The sequence below is a fragment of the Bos javanicus genome, chromosome 16, assembly GCF_032452875.1.
Source record: "Bos javanicus breed banteng chromosome 16, ARS-OSU_banteng_1.0, whole genome shotgun sequence".
Taxonomy (NCBI): domain Eukaryota; kingdom Metazoa; phylum Chordata; class Mammalia; order Artiodactyla; family Bovidae; genus Bos; species Bos javanicus.
In genome coordinates this window covers 52,489,980-52,507,569 of record NC_083883.1, presented here as the reverse complement: position 1 = coordinate 52,507,569, position 17,590 = coordinate 52,489,980, and the positions used below count along the sequence as shown (strand labels likewise).

Below are 17,590 nucleotides of genomic sequence, written 5' to 3'. Positions count from 1 at the left end.
TCTGCTTACCTGCTGTGTGGCCTTGGGTAGGCCACTGCCCCTCTCTGAACCTGGCAGAAGAACAACTATCATCTGTTGGGCACTGTGCTAAGCATCTTTATTATCTCATTTCATTTTAACGCAGACCCAACAGACAGGTACTGTTATTGCTTTTTACAGGGTTAGGGTTAGGGCTAGGGTTCAGAGAGGTTAAGGAAATTACTCAAGGGACCACAGCTAGTTAATGGCAAAGCCAGGATTTGAATTCAGGTAACCTGACATTCAGAGTTCAAGTGCCACACAAGCTCCCTGCTCCTCACTTCTTATAGAAGAATTGGAGCCAGGGAAGTTAACAGAGGTGGGCATAGTAAATATGGCAGGTCCATTCCTGGTAAATTCTGGAATGTGGCTCCCACCACCTTTTGTCCAAGTTAACCTGAGGCTGTACTATACCTATGATCTCCTGGTCCAGGCACCAGCCCACAGAGCAGTTTGCATCCATGGGGATTGAGGGCCCCAACTCAGGGGTCCTTTTCCAGAAGAGACCCCATAGGGCAAAGGAGACTCCCAGCCAAGGGACTTCCAAACAGGTTGTGAGGGTCCAGTTGTCTGGGAGAGGCAGGGGAGGCACCTGGGAGGAGGCAGGACCTGGAGAAGGTTCTTGGAGGATTCCAGGTTCTGATGGAACTTCTCAGCCAAAGCCTGGTGCTTTGGAGCAGACAGAGTCCGGCCTAGGATTCTACTCCCTGTCCTGGGTGCACCTGAGATCCAGGGACCGACTGGCCCCAAGGCTGGACGGTGGTTCCAGCTCATTCCTTGAACTCAGAAGCTCGAGCCCAGCTTCTGATCCCCTGCTCTCCATCCTACTCCCAGGAGGCACATTGCAGACTCAGGGTAGCTGAGGTGGGGGAAGTGCCTGTGGATGCCCTTCCCCCAGTACAGGACCCAACCTCCCTCTGCCTGGGAGTGTGCTTGTTCCCTCTGGGCAGGAAACTTGCCAGTCTAGGAGGAAATGGGCCAGTCTAGGTGGGCACAGGGCCAGCCCCTTGCCAGCCCCAGATTGGACAACTGGGTTCCAACTCGGGCCTGATGTTTTTCCTGGAAGGTTCCCCAGCCTCCCAGTCCCCAACTCTGCCTGTGACCTGGTGGGAACAGAGCTGGGAGGAGACTGGGCTTGGCGACCCTTTCCTTTTTATGGGCACAGGGACTGTTTTTCAAACAAAAAGTGAGCCACGTGAGCTGAAAAAGGATTCTTTTCTTATCTATTAAATTATTTTTGTAAAAAGTCTGACAAGGGTATAAAAATCAGTTCATTCTACTGAGACATACCAAATAAAGAGAAATAGGCCTCAAGTCTGGAGGGCAGAAGAAATCCAGAAGGTATGATCTGGAACAGGAACAGGAAGATAAATTTGTTAGGCCACAGACCATGAGATACCAGATTGTGGGCTCTGACCAGCATCCTCCTGAAGAGGTGGGAGAACAGAGCCCCAGATCCTGCTAAGAGGGGACAGTAGCCTCTGGACCACCTGAGATTGGGGTAGGCCTGCCTCCTTGCTCCTAAGCAACACCCAACCCCCAACCTGTGGCTTTTCTGAGCTATGGCATTGTCCCTCTGGCTGCCCCTTCATTCCTTCCCCCATTACTGAACATCAGCATGGGGCAAGGCTCTGGGCCGAGAGCAAGATGCACAAGTAGCAATTGCTGCAAAAAAAAAAGCTAGTAAGGGGATAGAGTAACCGTGGGCTAGGGAAGATATATTTGGTATCAAAAGCCACATAACAAATGACCCCCAAATTTAGCAGCTTAAAAGAACAAACACTGGGACTTCTCTTGTGGGCTGTGGCTAAGACTCCATGCTTCCAATGCAGGGAACCAGGGTTCAAACCTTGGTAAGGGAACTAGATCTCGCATGCCACAACAATGAGTTTGCATGCCACAACTAAAGACCCTGCACACCGTAACTAACACCCAGTGAAGCCAAATAAATAGATAAAAATATTTAAAACAGGGAACTTCCCTGGTGGTCCAGTAGCTAAGACTGTGCTTCCAGTGCAAGGGGGCCTGGGTTCGATCCCTGGTCAGGGAACTAGTCCCACATGCTACAACGAAGAAAGAAGATCCCCTATGCCACAACTAAGACCCGGGGCAGCCAAATAAATAAATAGTTTTTAAAAAATTTTTAAACAAAACAACAAACACTTACTGTCTCACTTTTTCTGTGGGTTGAGAATCCAGGTACAGCTTGGCTGAATCTTCTGGCTCAGAGTCTCTCACCGGCCACAGTCCAGGCGTTGGCCAAGGCTGTGGTGTCTACTGGGGCAGCGTCTACTTCCAGGCTCACTTACTTGGTTGTTGACAGGATTCAGTTTCTCATGGGCTATCGGCTGAGAGGCTCAGTTCCTCTCTGATGGTTGGCCAGAGCCTCCCTCCTCCATATGGGCCTCTCCGCAGGGCAGCCTAAGCATGGCAGCCAGCTTCCCTTAGAGCAAACAAGTGAGGGAGACAGAAGACGGAGCAGGACAGAAGTCACTGTCTTTGTAAACCAGTGTTAAAACCAGCATCCCAGTGTTTTCGCTGTGTTCTGTTGGTTAGAAGCAAGTGGCTGAAAAAAAAAAAAAAAGAAGCAAGTGGCTGTGTTTAGCCCACTCTTGAGAAGAAGGGGTCACTCGAGGACACGGCAGAGGATAGGGGTCTTCAGGGGCCATTTTAGAAGCTGCCTTCCACAGAAGGCTTCTTTGAGAAGACCTTCTCTGAGGAGAACTGGCCAGGAAGAAAGCTGAGGGAGGAACACCCCAGACTGAGAGAACAACGCAGGGAAAGTCCCTGAGGTCGGAACCAGCTGGGAGAATTTAGGAACAGCAGGAAATTTAGCGTAGCTAGAACATCACAGGATGCAGTGGCAGGAAGGAGGTCACGGAGGTGGGCAGGCACCAGATCGCTCAGGACCAAGGCCAGCATTGGGACTTTATTCTCCTGTGGCAAGCAGACAGTGGAGGATTTGCACACGGAGGTGACATTATCTGACTTACATTTTTAAAGGATTCCTCTCCATGCTCTTTTTAGAGTAGACCGTATAGAAATGGTCAACCAGTTTTTGAAGCATTTGGAATAACCCAGGTGAGAGGCTGGGGGCTTGGGCCAAGGTGGTGCCCATGGAGGTGGCCAGACTGGTTGGATTCTGAACATATTTTGAAAAGCTGATAAGATATTCTGGTCAATTAGATGTGAGCTTGAGAGGAAGCGAGGAGTCCTGGAATTCCTAGATTTTTGGCCTGAACAGTGGGTGAATGACTTAGGGGCCTCTAGGGACAGGGCAAGGTTACCTCATGCAGGTGGGGTCACCATCAGCAGAAGGTCCAGTGTTAAGACACGGTCTGAGGTTTGGGGAGGCCCTGCTGAGAAAGAGCCACAGAAACCAAGTCCTGAAGGTTGAGGGGGAGTTTCGAAGCCACAGGGGTGGTGGTGTAGCCCAGGTAGGTCTTAAGACTTCTGAGTGGCTTGCGGGATGGAGGAGGGGTCAGTGTGGCTGGAGCAGAGGGGACAAAGGGCACAGTGGCGGGAGACGCTGTCACGGAGGCAGGCTGGGGTCAGATCACCAGGACACGGGAGGGGGTTGTCATTTCCCCAAGAGCATGGGGAGCCACAGAAAGGGTGCGGGCCTGTGATGACCACACGCTGCTTTAGTGAGATGGCCTAGCCTGCTTGGAGAATGGATTGTAAGGAGTAAGAGCGGGGCAAATCTAGGACTTTCCTGGTGGTCCAGTGGTTAAGAATCCACCTTCCAACTCAGGGACAAGGGTTCAATCCCTGGTCAGGGAACTAAGATCTCATATGCAACTGAGCCTGGGTGCCACAGCTAAGACTCAACACAGCCAAATAGAATAAAATAAATAAGAGCAGGGCTAATTCAATTTTAAGGGTCCCTTTTAGGAAGAAGAGTACAAAATTTGTATGTAAGTGAAAATTGAGGTTGAGAAAGAAAAGCAAGATAAATTACTGGAACTGTAGAGACTTGGGTCAGTTCTCCTGACATCTCTCTGGGCACTTTGGCAGGAACACTTAAAAGGAAGATGTTTCCTGGGTGTAACCTGGCTGCCCTTCCCTGTTGGACCACTTCATAACTCCCAGAGACTGTCAGCCCTCATAGGGGCCACGCGAGTTAGGGAACTGAGCAGAAGTTTCATTAACTTCACAGTAAGCCCACCTCTGGGCTTCCCTGTGGCTCAGTGGTAAAGAAGCTGCCTGCCATTGCAGGAGATGTGGGTTCAATCCCTGGGTCGGGAAGATCCCCTGGAGAAGGAAATGGTGACCCACTCCAGTATTTTTGCCTGGGAAATCCCAGGGACAGAGGGGCTGGCGGGCTACAGTTCATGGGGTCATAAAGAGACGGACACAACTTAGGAACTAAGCAAGAACAACAACACACGCCTGCCTCCAGGGAAGAGAAGAGTAAGGAGGTCAACTGGGGGCTGTAGCAGGGCCTAGACCATGTTACACTTCGGTTAGGAGGGGTCTCAGGATTGGGGTCCCCATGGCCAGAGAGAGCGGTGGAGCACTGGACAGATGCTGCCAGGGGTGGGAGCTCAAGGAAGGGCCTGGGATCAGTGGGGGAACAGGGGCCTGGCGCTGGCAAGCAGCTGAGGGATTGGGGAGATTTAGGGAACACTCCCAAGTGAGTGAAACCAGGACTTCCTCCCCTGTTGACAGAAGGGACTCTGACTTTCAAAGCCTGGTCAAGGAGGGGCCCTTCCAGCCCACTAAGACTCAAGCCCAACCATGGCCCACCCTACACTTCCCACTATCTCTGAAGCCGATGCTGAGTTGCTTAGCGGAGGCCTGGCTGTGGGAACCAGTGGGTCCAGCCAGGGCCAGCTCAGGCCCCTGGACCAGAAGGGGATTAAGAGCCAGACATTGTTGTCACAGTCAGGTCTGGAGGCTGGGCCTGCCTGGCCTGTGTGAACATGGGCTTGGGGTCTGAGAGTCGGAACTCCATGTAGCTCTAACTGTGGTTCAGTGTGGTTTTACTCCCTGTGTGGTCTTTGAACATGTCCTACACACTTTGGAGAAGGAAATGGCAACCCACTCCGGTATTCTTGCCTGGAGAATTCATGGACAGAGGAGCCTGGCGGGCTGCTGTCCATGGGGTCACATAGAGTCAGACACGACTGAGCGACTAACATTGCACAATTGGCCTGTTCCGTTAAAAGGGCTTGGAGCTGGACTATGTGGGCTTGAATGAAGCTTCCTAATGGAGATGACCTTGAACAAGTTACTCTCTGTGCCTCAACTTCTCCATTTGTTTAGAGGACCGAACGGGATGAAGGAGGTAGGGCACTCAGACCAGAGCCTGACCTCCGGTGCTGTGCCCCCAACCCCCACATCAGTCTTGGCAAAGCCCTCTTGATGTGAAGAGTCAATGAGCACAGTTGAGTAAGAGGACCAGGAAGGAGACACTGGCTCAGGTGGCAAAGGCAGGAATAGATCTCAGGGAGGAAGGAAATGAACAGCTCTCCTACCTCCCCCAACCCGTCCAGCAGACTGCTCCCCAGGTGGAGAAAGATGATGCATATTTTCATTTTATTTGCAAACAGCTGCATGCGGATTTAGCTGGCACTAGTGGTAAAGAACCCTCCTGCCAGTGCAAGTAGATGTGAGAGACACGGGTTCAATCCCTGGGTCGGGAAGATCCCCTGGAGGAGGGCAGGGCAACCCACTCCAGTATTCTTGCCTGGAGAATCCCATGGACAGAGGAGCCTGGCGGGCTGCAGTCCATAGGATTGCAGAGTCAGACACAAAGTGACCTAGCACGCACGCATAAGGATTTATAACCCTGTGCTGCCCATTTTTCATGCATTATTTTCCCCCAGCCTTCAGGACAACCTTGTGAGGAGTTGATTGTTATTTTCTGTATCTTCCTGGAAAAAACTCAAAGTTCAGAGAAGTTAAATGACTTGCTCAAGGGGGCTTCCCTGGTGGTCCAGCGGTTAAGAATCCATCCACCTTCCAGTGCAGGGGACGCAGGTTTGACCCCTGGTCTGGGAGCTAAGATCCCACATGCCGTGGGGCAACTGAGTCCCCAGCAACTGCTGGGCCTGTGCCACAACTAGAGAGAAGCCTGCCTGCCACAACCAAGACCTAATGCAGCCAAAATTAAATACATAATCTTTTTAATTGACTTGCTCAAGATTACGCAGCTAATAAGTGGGGGAGCCAAGATCCAAATTCAAGTGGGTCTGACTCCAAAGCCCAAATTCTTAATGGCTCACTAACTTTGCGTATGCAACTACTTTAAGATCCCCTCCTCCTACTCATGCATTAAATTCAAATTACTGAGACCCTACAAAATGACAAGCACTGTGCTGGCTGCTGGAGAAGAGTAGGAAGTCACAGCCCTGTTCCCGGTCTGGTGGGTAAAGCATATTGGTTCCACTCAGAAGCCTTGAGGTGAAGCCGTAGGATTGACATGACTCCTGACACCTGGAGGAATCGGAACAGGCTTCTCAAAAGTGCTGAGACTAGTACAGTTTTCCGGGAAGAAGGGAGTGATCAAGACTCATGAAGTCTCACCAGTATGCCTCATGACTCTGTTATAAGCAACAGAAATAGTTTTTAACTGGCTGAAGAAAAATCAAGAAAAAAGAAGATGCACTGTTTCCAGAGATCCAGTGGGAGGACTTTCAGGCATGGCTGGATCTAGCAGCTTAAGTGATGAAATCAGTTATTCTCTATATCATCTTTGCTCTGCTGTCCTTGGTCCAAGTGTTGCCAGAAATCATGCCAAGCTGGCATCCTGCCAGCATGGGAAAACTAAGTCCTCTTTCTACATACTTCCAGCCAGGAATTGAAAGTAGGGGTGAGGTTTTCCAAACAGAAATTGGGTGCTGTTACCAGAATCTAGGAAAGGGATGCTAGCTGACAGGATCCATGATGTCTGTTAGATTCTTGAGTGGAACCAAGTCTTCCTTAACTTCAGCATTTTGTCCATCTTACTATGATATCCAAACCTCTGTCCTCTATATGATGGGAAGAGGAAAGGAACTCACCTAAACACCTACTAAGCATCAGGCAAATTTATCCACATTCATCCCAACAAATCCTCACAGTGAAGCCACGAGAAGGTCCTGCCATCCCAGGCTTACAAGAGAAAACTGAGGCTCAAAGAGGAGTGACTTGCCCAAAGTAACAGGCTGGCAAGGGACCGAGCTGGAATCACTCACACAAACTGACGTTACCCGTATCTGTGCTTGCCCCTGCTGCAGCCTGCCCCTGCTACAGTGAGCAGGAGGCCCCACTTCTTTGTACTGCTGCACCCCTGCCAGCCCCTAGCACAGGACCCTACACACAGTAGGTATCCAGGAATAAGTGTTGAACTGCCCTGACTTCACGGAGAAGGCAATGGCACCCCACTCCAGTACTCCTGCCTGGAAAATCACATGGACGGAGGAGCCTGGTAGGCTGCAGTCCATGGGATCTCGAAGACTCGGACACAACTGAGCGACTTCACTTTCACTTTTTACTTTCATGCATTGGAGAAGGAAATGGCAACCCACTCCAGTGTTCTTGCCTGGAGAACCCCAGGGATGGGTGGGCTGCCGTCTCTGGGGTCGCACAGAATAGGACACGACTGAAGCGACTTAGCAGCAGCAACATGACTTCATACAGACAGAGTGGAGGATGGGAGAGGGACAAGGACAAGAAACCAGGACTGGGAGGTCCACGGGTTTTCTGAGGCTGTTTGCCAAGGAATAGACCACCCCTCCAACCCCAACCCAGATGCATAATTTCATGCAGCTTCACATGTGGGGATCCCTAGGCTGGGCGCTGACAGCTTGGCTCTGACCTGGCCCAGGTCAAGCCTGTCAAGGGGAAAAGCAACTGGACGGAAGGATGCTTTCCTCCCCTGGGGTCTCTGGCTCCCTGGGGGCTGCAGCTCAGCCAGCCTCAGAGGAGAATTCGAGCAGGGAGGACAGCTCCATGTCACTCTCCCCAGGCTTGTCACTGTTCGCAGACCTAGCTGCAGAGCAAAAGGACACTGTGAGCCAAGAGTTCTGGAAACCAGGCAAGCGTGATGTGGGAATAGCCAATGCTCCTACTGGTGGGGCAGCAACTCTGGGCCAGGCCCTGGAATGCCTTGTCCCCGGCAGCTCTGCAAAGGGAAGCATTCACGTCCCCACCCAAGGGTATCCAGTCCAGCTGCCCCATGTTACAGATGAGGAAACAGGGCCTTGGAGAGGGGAGGAACTTGTCCATGATCACAGCCAGCACCAGAGAGCTGGAGTTAAGCCTAAGTCTGACCTCAAAGCCTGTGTTTTCCTTACTGCCTTCCTCTCCCTGGAATGTCCTCCCCTGTTCCTCTTGTGGCTGGTTCCTCCTCATCTCAGCTTAAGTGTCACCCCCCAGAGAGGCCTGGCCTACTCCCTCCTACACCCCTTACTCTGTCTTAGCCTCTTGCTCATTCCTGTATAGCACACATTACCACTGGTAATCATCGTATTAATTTTTGTTGGGAATTCCCTGGTACTTCAGTGCTTAGGACTAGGTGCTTTAACTGCAGTGACCAGGGTTCAATCCCTTGTCGGGGAACTAAGATCCCATAAGCTGCATGCTACAGCCAAAACAAACAAACAAAAAAATTGTTATGCGCTGCTCTCCCCTGTGGATACTATTCTATGCTATGCTTACTCAGTCGTGTCCAACTCTTTGCGACCCCATGGACTGTAGCCCGCCAGGCTCCTCTCTCCGTGGGGATTCTCCAGGCAAGAATAGTGGAGTGAGTTGCCATGCCCTCCTCCAGGGAATCTTCCCAACCCAGGGATCAAACCCAGGTCTCCCACATTGCAGGCAGATTCTTTACCGTCTGAGCCACCAGGGAAGCCCCTGTGGATACCAGGACTGATGACATCTGACTTGATTCTCGTGGGCTCCATGACTCGAGCTGAGCACACAGCAGGTGCTCAACTGCTCTTTGGGTAGGAGGTTCCCCAGCAGACTGGACAGCAGCAAAGGTCCCCACTGCCTTAGATCTTACTCTTTAACCTCTCACCTGCCTTCCCTGCCATCCAGGGTCTCAGCTTGTTGTTCAGGCTCTCAGTCATTTCTGACTCTTGTGACTCCATGGACTGCAGCACACCAGGCTTCCCTGTCCTTCACCATCTCCTAGAGTTTGCTCAGACTCATGTCCATTGAGTCGGTAATGTCATCCAATCATCTTTTCCTCTGTTGTCCCCTTCTCCTCTTGCCCTCAGTCTTTCCCAATGTCAGGGTCTTTTCCAATGAGTCAGCTCTCTGCAGCAGGTGGCCAAAGTATTGGAGCTTCGGCATCAGTCCTTCCAATGAATATAGTCCTTCTATAGGGGCTCAGCTGCCGCAACCCTAACAGATTGAATCTTTTTGCTCAGTGGCTTAGGAGAAAGCTGTTCCAGGCTGGCAGGACAGGAGGAGGGGAGCAGAGCCTCTGAGCTGGCAGACAAAGGGCGTGTGTTCTTATCCAGTGCACTTCCTGGGTTTCCATTGCAGGAAGCCAGGCACCTGCCGAAGTGACACAGACACCAGAGCTGGCGCTGGAGTCCCTTGTCCGGGACTCTTCTCTCCCCCCGGGAGCAGCAGCAGAGGTGGGAAAGAGGTGCTGGGCAGCTGGTAAGTGGCAGCAGCTGGACTCCACGTTCCCCTTGGACCTACCCTCTTCCAAGCCAGTCTTAGCTCAGAGCAGGTGTGGGAAGGCTTAGATCCTGCTTGGAGTCAGTGAGACCCTAGGCCCCACGTCAACCCTTCGGTGCCTCACTGTCCCACCTGGAGGTGTGGTGGGTGCTTAGGGGAGGTATCATGGAGGTGGGGGGGGGCAGCAACATTTTTATTTGCTTTAAATAAGCTTCTAAGTCACAATGCACTTTAAAAGGGAGTTCTATGGCTAAAAGTGTCTGAAAACCTCTGGATCAAACCTTCTTCCTTAAGGTCCTTCCCATGGCTTGCATCCAGTGGTTTTTTCCTTCCTCATGGGGAAGGTATAGAGATCTTGCTCCAAGGGGTGCTTGCAAAGGGAGGTAACCTTGTCAAGCAGGGGAATAACCCTGACCATGGGCTCAGGCGGCCTTGAGTGTAAGTCTCCCTCTGCTGAAAAGAGAGGGAGTCACCTGTCTTTGAAGGGTGGCAGTCTCGCCAGCTGCTGGGACCTGCAGGGTGGTGTGTGTACCCAGGGGCACCCGCTGCTGTGGGTTGGAATCCAGCTCCGCCATTTGCCTCTTGTGTCGGCTTTGAGCCTCTCTGTGCCTCAGTTTCCTCATCTGTGAAGCAGGAATAATCAGCCTTTTCCCATAGGGCTCTCTCGGGAATTAAATGGAAAGGTCTGCAGGCCAAGCATCAGATAAGAAGCCCCTATAAACAGCAGCTACAGTTACTACTGTTGTTATAGGACTGGCTGTGAAGATGGAAAGAAAAAAGGGATGCAGTGGGGGATGGGAGAGGTGACCAAACACGAGTGAGGGATTTAGGGAGGCAGGGTGGGGGAGGAAGAGAAGCACAGGACAGGGTGTTCAGCGCCCCCCACCCCAGCCCCCAGAAGCATGACCCCCCAAGAACAGCCCCAGAGCCCTCCGGCCAGCAGCATGACTGCAGCTTTGGGCCCACAGAGGAGAGCCAGACCCTGCCTGGCCTCCCTGCAGATGGCGCCGGGTCCAGCACTCCTCTGGCCTCCGCTACTGTGGCTTTAATCAAAAGAACAATCTGTTTGCCTCTGAATCAGACCCAGATTCCTTTTCCCAGCAATGTTCCCTGGGCCTCCAGGGACTCAGGCGGCCCATCCAGGCTCCATCTCCTGCCCCAGAGCCCAGGCTGGGCTTCTCCCTCCCCATTCCACGTTTGGGGGACGGGGGAGCAGGAGGCTGAAGCAGTGGAGGGGTCAGATACCGGGCCCAGCGTGGCAAACCGGGTGACCTGATTGCCAGCGAGGCCCTGTCTACCAGGCTTCCCGGAGGACCCTGTCCCCCCAGGACTCTGGGACCCACGTGCAGAAGGCCTTAGGGTCCAGACAGGTCATTAGCCCCATTTTAGAGGCGAAGAAACTGAGGCTCAAGAAGGTGGAATGACTGCCACAGGATTAGTGAGTGTCCGGGGACTCCAGGTCCCACCTGACCCTTAAGACCTTGGGAGATCCCAGGCCAAACTGGTGGGGCCACCACCCCAGGTGACCTCGGGGAGGGGGTTGGGGGAGGACCACTCTGGGTTCACAAAGGACGAGGAGAGTGGGCACCCGAGGAGGCCGCCCACCCTCCAGGCCTGGGCCAAGGGGAAGGGAAGAGGGGTCGAGGGAACAAAGGGAGAGGGGAGGGGGCGGCGCGGGGCGCGGCCGGGCAGGTTGGGGGGCAGGTAGGGGCCGCTTCCGCCCGGCGGCAATCCCGGGCCCCCTCCCCCAAGCTTCACCTTTTATGGTAAGGCGGCCGGGGCGGCGGGGCGGAGGGAGCCGAGGGGGCGGGGAGGGCGGAGGGGGCGGGAGGCGCCGCGCCGCTCCGGGCTCTGCTCGATCGGGTGACCGACTGGACCCGCCGGGGGCGCGGGCGGCTCAGGTAAGCGGAGCGGGGTGGGGTGGGGGTCCCGTCCTGCCGTCCGCGCCCCCGGCTACACACAGGTGACAGCGCGGGCAGCCCCTGACCGGAGCGCAACCCTGCTCCCCGACCCGGACCTCAGCTCCGGCGCTCCCAGGGGGGCCCGCGGGACTGGGGGCCGGGGGTGCGGGTCTCTGTTCCCCGAGCGGAGGGAGGGCAGGTCTGGAGGTAGCGCGCGTGTCCCTGCCCCGGAGCGGCACGCGGAGAGAAGGGATGGAACCAGGGCGGAAGCTCCCGCACAAAGAGGACAGCGTCCCGCACATGGATCGAATTAAAGTCCCCGGCGGCGCCCCACTGTGACCCGGCCAGCCGCCCCGCCTGGGTGCTTGCGGGAGGGCGCCGGGTTTCCGAAGGTCCTGGAAGCTCCGGGCCCCTTTCTCCAGCCGGGGTTAGGCAAGGGGCAGGAGGGGCCGCGGAACTGCCCCTCTCTGGGCCTCATATCCTCTGGGGGGAGGGGGGGTGCTGGGAAGGGGTGGGACTGAGCTATCCCCAGGGTGTGTGCCTGGGGCACCCTGGCCTGAGTCCTCCTCCAGCCCAGATTCTGAGGACCCCAAGGAGAGACTGGGCAGCGCCCAGATCCCTGTTCTTCACATTGATGGAAGCCAAGTCCTGGTTTTCTCAGGCCCCCCAGGGGTTCCGCCTCTCGCATGAGGTACTGAAATACCATCCGGCTTTCTCTTGGCACCTACCCAGTACCAAGATCTTGAGCACCCCCTCTCCTTTTATGCGCTCAGCCACCCTTCCAGAAAGACCTCATTATTTCCACTCTTTGAAATAACAGAGGCCCAGAGAGGTTCAGTGACCTGCTTAGGGTGGCCCAGCAGGAAAGAGGTGGGGTTGGGGAACTCAGCCCTGTGGGCCTCCTCCACTTCCCTGGGGTGGGAGAGAGGGAGAGGCCCTTCTGTCCCAGGCTGCAAGGCCGGGAGAGGGGGCTCAGTTTCACTCCCACTGCCTGCAATTTAACTCCCAACCAAGCCTAGGCTGCTTTCTCGGAGTCCTGAAGAGCACAGCTTAGAGGTGGTCCCACAGGGTTTGAGAGGAGTAGGACCAGGGACAGAGTGCATAGTGGGGGACTACCCCCATCCTTGGAGGCCCTCTGGGTCAGCCAGCCCTCCCCTGCCCTGAGCTGCAGCCTAAAGCTGGGCTGGGTGGCTGGCTGGATCTCAACCTCCTTCCTTCCTCTTAACAGGAAATGACTTTCCTTCCCTTTGTTTCCACTTTCTCCGCTTACCCAACTGGATCTCACTTTGGTCCTCTGGGAGAGGAAGGGTGGTGGCCAAGGGTCCCCCAGGCTGGGCTGGCTGGGAGGCCGCCCCACAGGGAGCTTCCTCTCACACCCCCGCTCCAGGGTGACCTGGGGGGCATTGGGACCCAAGGGGAGCCTTGGCTCCCTTTCCTGCTCGGGTCTGACTGACAGGGCTTTGAAAATCCCTAGCTCGGCCCCTTCCCCTGGGGCCTGAAGTCCCTGTTGGAAGCACAGGGAAGGGATAGGCCGGGGTGGGGGTGGGGGGGTTGCTGCCCAGCTGTGAACATCTGGTTTCAGTGCTGGGACGTTTGTCCTGGTCTTTGTCTGAGAAGCCAACAGATTTGACTTCCCGGAGGGGTGTGTTGGGGTGGAGTGGGGTTCAGGGCAGGGTGGGAGGGAGGCAGAGAAGGCACCCTCTGCAGCCTCCAGGAATGAGCCCAGAGTTTACTGGCCATCTGATAATTGGTCTGGATTGAGCCATTCTGTGTAAGAACAGGCCTGGAGATTTTTGCCTCCCCACCCTGACCCACCCTGAATCATCCAGGGGGAAAAAATGTGACCTCTCAGGCCCAAGGATACCCCGTGGACTTCCAGGTTAGATCCTGCTCTGTTAGAATTCCAGGTCTCCAATCTCTTGACTGGGGCCTCACCTGGCCTCATCTATACAGTGGGGGCAGGACTCCCCTGGTGGTCCAGGGCTAAAACTCCATCCTTTCAATGCAGGGGGCCCGCGGTTCATCCCACACGCCGTGCAACACACCATGCAGGCCGCAACTAAGACTTACTGCAGCCAAATAAATATTTTAAAAAATGAAGTGGGGGCATAGCAATCTGTGTTAAGAATTAAGTATCTTTTTAATGTATTGTTTTATAATTATTTTCATTATTATTTTGGCTGTGCAGGAAGGGTGCGTGGGATTTTTAGTTCCCCGACCAGGGATTGAAACCACGCCTCCTGCATTGGGAGCATGGAGTCTTAACCACTGGACTGCCAGGGAAGTCCCAAGAATTATGTGACTCAGTAAGCACTGGCTGCAGTGCCTGGCACATGGCAAGCACTTTATCAGTGGGTGCCCTTGTTCTTGTACTTAAACCTTAGATGCACTCTGAAACTTGTTTGCAAAAATAGATACTTGTAATAAAGTATGAAAGCAAAGAGGAGGACAGCCAACAGAAGCATATGTACTTCCAAACATCACTTACAAAACAGGAAGCAAGAGAGAAGTACTTTACAAGAACTTTAGAAGTTTTATTCCTATATTGGTTTCTTTTTCAGAACAGATATTTTTTTATCAGAATGAGCTCCACGTTTTAATCAAAGATAAATCAATTTAAAGGGAATTTAGGAGCATATATTATTACTATTCTCCATTAGTCTACAGGAGTCCACAGTGGCCGGTGGAGGGAGGCCTTTGAATGGCCACTTAGGCTCCAGGTCATTAGGGTCCCTGTGGGCCGGGCTTTGGGGCTGAGTCAGGGTGGCCCATATGGAGAATAAGAGAGAAAAAGGGCAATTCCTTCCCTGGGCACAAGCCCTGGGTGCCAGTAAGAACTCTGGGGCTGAGTGTGGACAACTTGCCCCACCCCATGACCCTACCTCATCCCTGGCCCCCGAGCCTACTCTTGGCAGGAGCCACCTGAGAGAAGGAAAGTGCGCTGTCCCTGGTCCGGTTGCTGCCCTGCTCCCAGATCCATGTTTTGATGTCTCCTGTGAGCTGGACTTGGGTCATGCAAAGACCACAGACGCAGTTGAAAGCATATGAGGTCACTTCTAGGGAGCGGGCAGACATGATAATGGTGAGCCAGTGTGGCCTGTGATGGGCTGTCATTGCCCTGTGGCGTAGACAACTACCCTCGAGTAGGAAATCAGGGGAGGCTTCAGGGAGGAGGTGATGTTTGCGCTGGGCTTCTAAGGAAAAACTGGAATTTACCCTGCACTGGGCAGGAAAGACAGATGGTAGGAACATGCCAGGGCAAGTAAGGGAGAAAGATGGTCCAGGAAGGGTGCGTGGTCCAAGGTGATCAAAAATAGGTTGAGGCCAGGGGGATTTGGACTTTATTTTGAAGGTAGTAGGGAGCCATGGAAGGCTTTTGAGTAGAGAAGAAACAGACTGATGCTCCGGAAAGATCACTCCCGAGGCAGGATTGGAGATCTTGAGGCACTCACCCCTGTGCCTGAATCAGGGCCTGACTTTGGAGATGAGAGCAGGAGAGATTCTGGCCACAGGATCAAGACTTGATTGGATGTGGAGGCTGATGGCCAAGCACAGGATGCTGGTTTGTGAGCTGGGCCGGGAGAGGGCAGCAGAGCCAGGTGGCCAAGAGCATGGGCTCTGGGTTCAGATCCCAAGTTCCCTGCTGCATGACGCTGAATGAATGACTTCTACTTCTTCCTCTGGGCTTCCTTATCTGTAAGACGGGGATGGTAACAGTGCTTCTCCCACTCCAGCCGTGGGAGGTGTGTGAGTTAATGGGCGGAAAGTGCTTAGGGCAGGGCTGGCACAGGATAGGCCTTGGTAAACAGTGGCTCTGATGGTTCATCTGTCCCCTTTGCCTCCTGGAATCCAGTGCTGATCTTCTAACCGTTGATTCACCCTGTCTCCCTCCCATAGTGGAGCTGGCCTGAACACTGGGGACCTCAGCCTTCCTAGGAAAATCCAGATCCCAGGTGAGGAAGGTAGTTTGGGGTGCGGCCCTGGGCTGGGCCTGGCAGTCAGTAGTGCCGAGGGTGGGGAGCTGGAGGAGCGGCCCCTCCCTCATGCTCCTTGGAGGAGGGAAATTAATCATTGGTGAGGTGAGCAGGGTAGGGCTGCCCTTTGTTCCACCAGGTGTGCAGGTTGGGGGACGGGCGGTCAGGACTGCTGCGGCCCCCTCTGTGGCCAGGTCACCTGGTGGGCCCCTGCCCTTCCCTGGGGGACATCTGCCGCCCCTTTTATGGCTGGGTGGGGTGCTGGCACCGTGGGGTGGCTGCCCCTGTCTTGTTGGGAGAGGGAGGCTCCCTGCCCTGGGGGTGGGTGGTGTCCAGGTGGAGCGCCCCTGCCCATTCCACGACTGCCATGAACGCTGTCCAAGCCTGAGCCCCACTCTGTCCCCAGCCCCACCAGAAGCTGAAACAATGGCCTCCAAGCCTGAGAAGAGGGTCGCCTCGTCTGTCTTTATCACCCTGGTGCCCCCACGTCGAGATGAGGCTGTGGTTGAGGAGGTGAGGCGAGCAGCTTGTGAGGCCTGGCCTGGCCGCCCCTGGGAATCTGCCCCCACGAAGGCACCCGGGGCTGGCTCGGTGGGAAAGCTCCGCTCCTGGATGCCCCCTGGCAGGGCTGCAGCCCCAGGGCCAGCTGTTCCACCTCAGCTCTCCAATGGAGGTAAGAGGGTGAGGGCGCTGGACAAGGGAGGCTGGCTCAGAGGCAGCACTGAAATGCGGAGGAAAGGGCAGGCTCTCGGGTCATTTGTTGAGCACCTACTGTGTTCCAGGCCGACTCTGGAATCCACCTGCCTGGGTTTGAATCCTGACTCCTTTACTTGTTGGCTGTGTGACTTTGGCAGGCCACTTTACCTCTCTGTTCCTCAGTTTCTCAATCTGTAAAATGGAAATAATGATAGTAACCACCTCAAAGGGTCCTCGTTGAGGATTAGATAAGTTAACACATATGGAAAGTGTTGCTCCCAGGATCTGCCGTGTGAATACCTATTGTTTATTATTCAGAGCCAGACACTGGGGATAAAACTTATATCCTAGTGGGGGAAACATAGTAAAAACATAAAATATCATATCAGAAAGACACAAAGACTATTTCAGAATTAAACACAGTAAAGAGTTGGGGAGGTGCAACTTTTTATGGGTTAATCAGGATGGCTTCTCCAAGAAGGTAACATCTCAGCTCAGTTAAGACTTAAAGGACACTATAGAGCTAGAAGGGAAATGGGAACAGTTAGTGCAAAGACCCTGAGGCAGGGATGAATTTGGTAAGTTGAAGGAGCTGAGAGGTAGTTTTGTTCTCTGTTGAGCTCTACATTCACTTGCTGTGTGATCTTAGGCAAGCTGTTTCCTTCTTTAAACTTAGTTTCTTCCTCTGGAGGATGGAAATTTGGTCATGTATGTGATGTGAAGGGGCTTCCATGGTGGCTCAGTGGTAAAGAATCTGCCTGCAAATGCAGGAGACATGGGTTCGATCCCTGGTCTGGGAAGATCCCCTAGAGAAGGAAATGTCAACCTTACTCCAGTATTCTTCCCTGGGATATCCCATGGACAGAGGAGCCTGGCAGGCTACAGTGCATGGGATCACAAAGAGTCTGACAAGACTTAACAACTGAACAACAAGAGCAAATGTGATGTGAAATCTCAGCTATCGGAGAGTAGCAAGGAGGGATGATGACACCGGGGCCTGAGGCAGCTGCTCGTCTGAAGGGCGCCAGCTGGAAACAAGGAGGCACTGAGATGCTCAGTGCTGGAGTCCTCAGGTGCCTAGTCAGGTTCCTGCTATTCCAGAGTGAGGCTAAGGAAGCCTTGTGCATCCATCACCATGAAAACCACCTTAAGACCAGAAAGTGAAAAAGTGAAAGTGTTAGTTGCCCAGTCGTGACTGACTCTTTGCAACCCCATGAGTTGTAGCCCACCAGGCTCCTCTGTCCATGGAATTTTCCAGGCAAGAATACTAGAGTAGGTATCCATTCCCTTCTCTAGGGGATCTTCCTGACCCAGGGTTCAAACCTGGATCTCCCGCGTTGCAGGTGGATTCTTTACCGTCTGGTCACCAGGGAAGCCCCA

At 53.8% G+C, this 17,590-nt stretch overlaps 1 protein-coding gene across 9 annotated transcripts in view; it reads left to right on the top strand.

Annotated features, from left to right (window-relative positions):
- The first annotated feature begins 9,451 nt into the window (after positions 1-9,451).
- Positions 9,452-17,590, top strand: part of FBLIM1 (filamin binding LIM protein 1) — a 58,370-nt gene continuing 50,231 nt past the window's right edge. For 5 of the 9 annotated variants that reach the window (XM_061383206.1, XM_061383207.1, XM_061383210.1 and 2 more), the window contains exons 1-3: positions 12,054-12,231; positions 15,438-15,493; positions 15,921-16,187. In XM_061383206.1, the coding sequence (XP_061239190.1) occupies positions 12,227-12,231; positions 15,438-15,493; positions 15,921-16,187 (328 nt within the window). In that variant the 5' untranslated portion in view covers positions 12,054-12,226. Of the gene's footprint in view, positions 9,619-10,782; positions 11,078-11,434; positions 11,541-12,053; positions 12,232-15,437; positions 15,494-15,920; positions 16,188-17,590 lie in introns of those variants that run through there. The other 4 variants (XM_061383212.1, XM_061383214.1, XM_061383211.1 and 1 more) reach the window with 4 other exon arrangements.